General features: G+C 53.3%; 1 protein-coding gene across 1 annotated transcript in view; it reads left to right on the forward strand.

The window, feature by feature from the left end:
• Positions 1–4738, forward strand: part of ETH_00011990 (myosin F (TgMyoF) protein, putative) — a gene marked incomplete at both ends in the record, with an annotated part of 11096 nt that overhangs the window by 2750 nt on the left and 3608 nt on the right. The window contains 9 exons of the mRNA XM_013375352.1: positions 1–392; positions 736–912; positions 1367–1451; positions 1615–1686; positions 1927–2011; positions 2256–2962; positions 3278–3590; positions 3844–4250; positions 4470–4647. Coding sequence (XP_013230806.1) covers positions 1–392; positions 736–912; positions 1367–1451; positions 1615–1686; positions 1927–2011; positions 2256–2962; positions 3278–3590; positions 3844–4250; positions 4470–4647 — 2416 coding nt within the window. The remainder of the gene's footprint in view (positions 393–735; positions 913–1366; positions 1452–1614; positions 1687–1926; positions 2012–2255; positions 2963–3277; positions 3591–3843; positions 4251–4469; positions 4648–4738) is intronic.

Here is a 4738-nt window from a genome sequence, read left to right on the forward strand (position 1 = left end):
GCTGCTGCTGCTGCTGCTGCTGCTGCGGCGGCGGCGGGGGGCCCGCAGGCAGCAGCAGCGGCGGCCGCGGCGGCGGCGGCTGCTGCTGCTGCTCCCGCATGCACGTGGGCTGTCGGGGAAACTCTTTGCTTCTTCAAACGCGAAAGCTATTCTGTTCTAACTGCTGCTCTTGCTGCTGCTCGTGCTGCAGCAGCAACCAAGGTGCAGGCGGCCTACCGCGGCCACCAGCAGCAGCAGCTGTTCCTGCTGCTGCGGCGCTGCGTGCTGCTGCTGCAGCGCGCCGTCAGGGCCTGGCTCGCCAAACTCAAAAAGGAAAAAATCCTCAAAAATGAAAAGTCCATTTTAATTCAAAACTTCTTCAAAATGATCCGGGACAGAAACGCCTTCCTCAGGTGTACATACACCCCACGCCAGCGCCAGCGCCCCCCACCTCTTTTCCGCTTCTCCTTTTATTTCTTTCTTTTAATTAATTAACTAATTATGTTTATTTATTTATTTATTTATTTATTTATTTATTTGTTCTATTTGTTTGTTTTATTTTTTGTTTTTTCTGTTTTCGCCCGGTGCCGCCGGAGACCTCGAAAGGCAAATAAGTGGCCAAATAAGAAGCCAAACGGATCAAATAAAAGACAAATAAATAAATAAATAAATAAATAAATAAATAAGTAATAAATAAATAATAAATAAATAATAAATAATAAATAATAAATAAATAGTAAGTGTTGTGTTTTGCAGAAAGAGGAAACAAATAGTTTTGATTCAAAGGGCCTACAGAGCCCACCGCCGCCAAGTGTCTCTTTCGCTGCAGCAGCAGCAGCAAGCAGCAGCAAAGATTCAAGCAGCATTCCGGATGAAGCAGCAAAGACACAACTTCCTCGCCCTCAAAAAGGCAACTGTCCTCGCCCAACTCAGGTATACCTCCTGCTGCTGCTGCTGCTGCTGCTAGTGCTGCTGCTGCTGCTGCTGCTGCTGCTGAAGGGGTGGTGGTGGTGGTGCTGCTGCTGCTGCTGGAATGGTGGTGGTGGTGCTGCTGCTGCTGTTGCTGCTGCTGGTGCTGAGCTGAGGCTGGTGGTGGTAGAGCTGCTGCTGCTGCTGTTGCTGCTGCTGAGGCTAGTGTAGGTGCTGCTGTTGCTGCTGCTAAGGCTAGTAGGGGTGCTTTTGCTGCTGCAGAGAATGCCGGCAGTGGTGGCGCTGCTGCTGCTGCTGCTGCTGCTGCTGCAAACTGCTTGGAGTTGCTGCGCAGCTAATAAGCGGAGTAAATAATTGGTTTAAATGCCAAAATGCGCAAAACAAACAAAACTAGAAAATAAAAATGAAAGAAAAAACTAAAAATAAATATTTAGTTTCTTTTTATTTGCTGCTGCAGATGGAAACGGCTGCTGGCGCTGCGGCAGCTGCGGCGCCTCAAAGCCGAAGCCAGAGATGTGGCGGGGCTGGTCAAACTGGTGCAGGTAATTTAAATAATAAATAAATAAATAAATAAATAAATAAATAAAAGTAAATAAATAAATAAATGGGGGATGGGGGGCGGCGGGCGAAGTGGAGCGATCAGCTTCGATGATGCAGCTGTTGCTGCTGCTGCTGCTGCTGTTGCTGCTGCTACTGCTGCTGCAGGGCTTGAAGCAAGAGTTGTCGGAGGCGCGGCAGCAGGCGGAAGAGGCAGCAACTCGAGAGTTGCAGCAGCAGGTCAGATCTGCTGCTGCTGTTGCTGTTGCTGCTGCTGCTGCTGCAGGTGGCGGTGTTACTCTGTTGGCTTAGTTGCTGCTGCTGCTGCCGTTGCTCCAGTTGCTGCTGCAGTTGCTCCCGGGTTTGCTGCTACTGATGCTGCTGATGATATCGATGCAACAAGCTTTGCTACTGCTGTTGACGCTGCGCTGAGCTGCTGCTGCTGCTGCTGCTGCTGTTGCTGCTGCTGCTGCTGTTCAGGCCCGTGCTGACGAGCTGCAGAAGCAGCTGCAACAGGCGACTAAGGAGAAGAAGGAATTAAAAGCTGAATACAAAGCCAAAGCAGGTGCTGCTGCTGCTGCTGCTGCTGCTATTGCTGTTGATATTGCCGCAGCAGCTGCTGCTGCTGTTGCTTCTGCTGTTGCTGCTGCTGATGCCTCCTGGATTTTGCTGCAGCTGCAGTACACTCTCTTCTGGGCCTACGAATATTGCCGTGGTAGACCCAGTCTTCGCCGAGTAGGGTTTAGGGTTTAGGGTTTAGGGTTTAGGGTTTAGGGTTTTGTTTTGGTGTGCGTTCGCCGCTGCTGCAGACATGTTCAGCGAGCAGCAGAAGCAGCTGGAAAGCCTGCGGCTGCTGCTGACGGGAAGCAGTGCAGCAGCACCAACAGCAGCAGCAGCAGAGGAGGGTGGGGGCCCCCCGTGGGGGCCCCCCGCAGCAGCAGCACACTGGCCTCCCTTGGGGGCCCCCCATGGGCCCCGGAGAGGCAGCAGTTTGGAAATAAGTGATTTAAAAGTTTTGTTTGAACAAAGAGAAGCAGAAGCAGCAGAGCGAGAGAAGCAGCAGCAGCAGCAGCTGCAGCAGCTGCAGCAGCAGGTGCAGCGGCTGCAGCAGCAGCTGCAGCAGGAGCAGCAGCAGCGGCAAGTAGCAGAAGCTAAGTACAAGCTCGTGCTGGAAGACAGCGCTGTGGAGAGGTCGCAGGGGCCTGCTGCTGCTCCTGCAGCAGGAGCAGAAGCAGCAGCAGAGGAAAGTCCAGCAGCACCAGCAGCAGCAGCAGCAGCAGCAGCAGCAGCAGCAGGTGTTCCCCCCGTCTGCGATCGCAGGTTTATCGACATGCTGCTGCTGGGCCCCAAAGGAGTTGGCAAGAGACAAATTCTGGAAGCTTTGCTGCAGCAATTAGGAGACACCCACGCGCAGGAGCAGCTGCAGCAGCAGCTGCAGCAGCAGCAGGAGCAGCAGGAGCTGCTGCAGCAGCAGGGCACGTACGACAAGGAGGGTTGGTTCGAAATTCTCGTCAAGGTTCGCCCCTCTTGCTGCTGCTTCTGTCGCTGCTGCTGCTGTTGCTGCTGCTGCTGCTGTTGCTGCTGCTGCTGCTGGTGGATTTGTCCTTGGGCCTGTTGCTGAGGGTCCGCTAGTTTGTCCTAGTGCTTCCCAGGACTCAGACCCGAGGGCTGAGGGTTTAGGGTTTGGGGTTTGGGGTTTAGGGTTTAGGGCTTAGGGTTTAGGCTTTTGGGTTGAGAGTGTAGGGTTTGGGTTTGGGGTTGAGGGTTGAGGGTTTGGCGTTTAGGGTTTAGGGTTTAGGGTTTAGGGTTTAGGGTTTAGTGTTTGTCGCAGGTGCAGTGCCCGCGCTTGGTGGTTTTGTACTTCACCTTTGATTGGAGTCCGCAGTGTTTGGAAACCCTCAGACAGCGTTTGCTGCACTGCAGCTTTTTGTGCATGGTGTTTAATCCAAACCACAAAAAAGGGTTTGTGTCTCTCTTGTCGCTTTTCAAAGAAGTGCTGCTGCCGCAGCTCGGCGACTCTGCTGCGCTGCTGCGCCTGCTGCTCGTCGAAAACAACGCAGCAGCAGCAGCACCAGCAGCAGCAGCAGCAGCAGCAGCAGACCCCGACGCAGGCAGAGTCGACCCACAGGTCGCCAGAGACGCAGGTCAGCTTCTCCGAGGGTTTAGCTTTGCTAGGGTTTGCTAGGGTTTGCTAGGGTTTATTAGGGTTTGCTAGGGTTTAGAGTTTGGGCTTAAGAGCGCGCTGCTGCAGATTCCCAGGTTTTTGCTGCTGGTGCTGTTGCTCGCTGGAAGTTGCTGCTGCTGCTGCTGCAGGCTCGTTTTAAGGAACAGGGCTTGCGACGTGTACTTTAGGGTTTAGGGTTTAGGGTTTAGGGTTTGGGGTTTTGTTGCGCGCAGCTGCGTCTTTGGGCTGCCACTACAAAAGTTTGTTTGAGTTATCTTCGGTGTACGAACAGCTGGGGCTTTCCGGGGCTTTGCTGCTGCAGCGGCGCAGCAAAACGGAAGCAGCGCTGCGGCAGCAGCGGCTGAGCAGCAGCAGCAGCAGCAGCAGCACCAGCAGCAGCAGGGGCGCGTCGAGCCTGCTGCCGGGGCGGCTGCTGCGCAGCTCCAGCTCCTTCTCTGCTTCTCTTGTCGACTCCATTCGGTCTTTTATTGCAACTGGAAAAGCTAATGGAGAAATTGCAAAAAGAAATTTCAAAATTCAAAGTGAACTTTCCTTTCTGCATCCGTCGGTGCCGCCAGCTGTACATACACCCCAGCGCAACTCGCCCTGCGACGGAGTCGTTCCTGTTGTCGAAATTCAAGTTAGTCATTTACTGATTATTTATTTATTTTATTTATTTAATTAATTTAATTTAATTTAAGTTATTAATTCGTGTTATTTATTTTGCTGCTGCTGCTGCGTGGTACTTACTGCTGGTGCTGCTCCCGTGCTGCCACCTCCCCCTCAACCTGCCAACACTGCTACTGCTGCTACTGCTGCTGCTGCTGCTGCTGCTGCTGCTGCTGCTGCTGCTGCGCAGCCGGGGCGGGAAGAAGACCGGGACGCGGTGACTTGTTTGGCCTTCGGAGCTGAAAGAGAAAATGCAGATTTTATTTTATTAGCAGCAGCACAAAAAAACGGAAGAGTAATTGTTTACAGATGTTACAGAACACAAATTGAAAAACAAACTCTGGACCTCAACGACATTAGATCTGCAAGTCCTGCGCATCAGGGGGCCCCCCCTGAGGGGGCTCCTCCGGGGGGCCCCCCTGGGGGCTCCCCTGGGGGCCCCCAGGGGCCCCCGGGGGG

Source organism: Eimeria tenella, genomic scaffold (genome assembly GCF_000499545.2).
Source record: "Eimeria tenella Houghton genomic scaffold, Eth_scaff27, whole genome shotgun sequence".
In the NCBI taxonomy this organism is placed as follows: Eukaryota; Apicomplexa; class Conoidasida; order Eucoccidiorida; family Eimeriidae; genus Eimeria; species Eimeria tenella.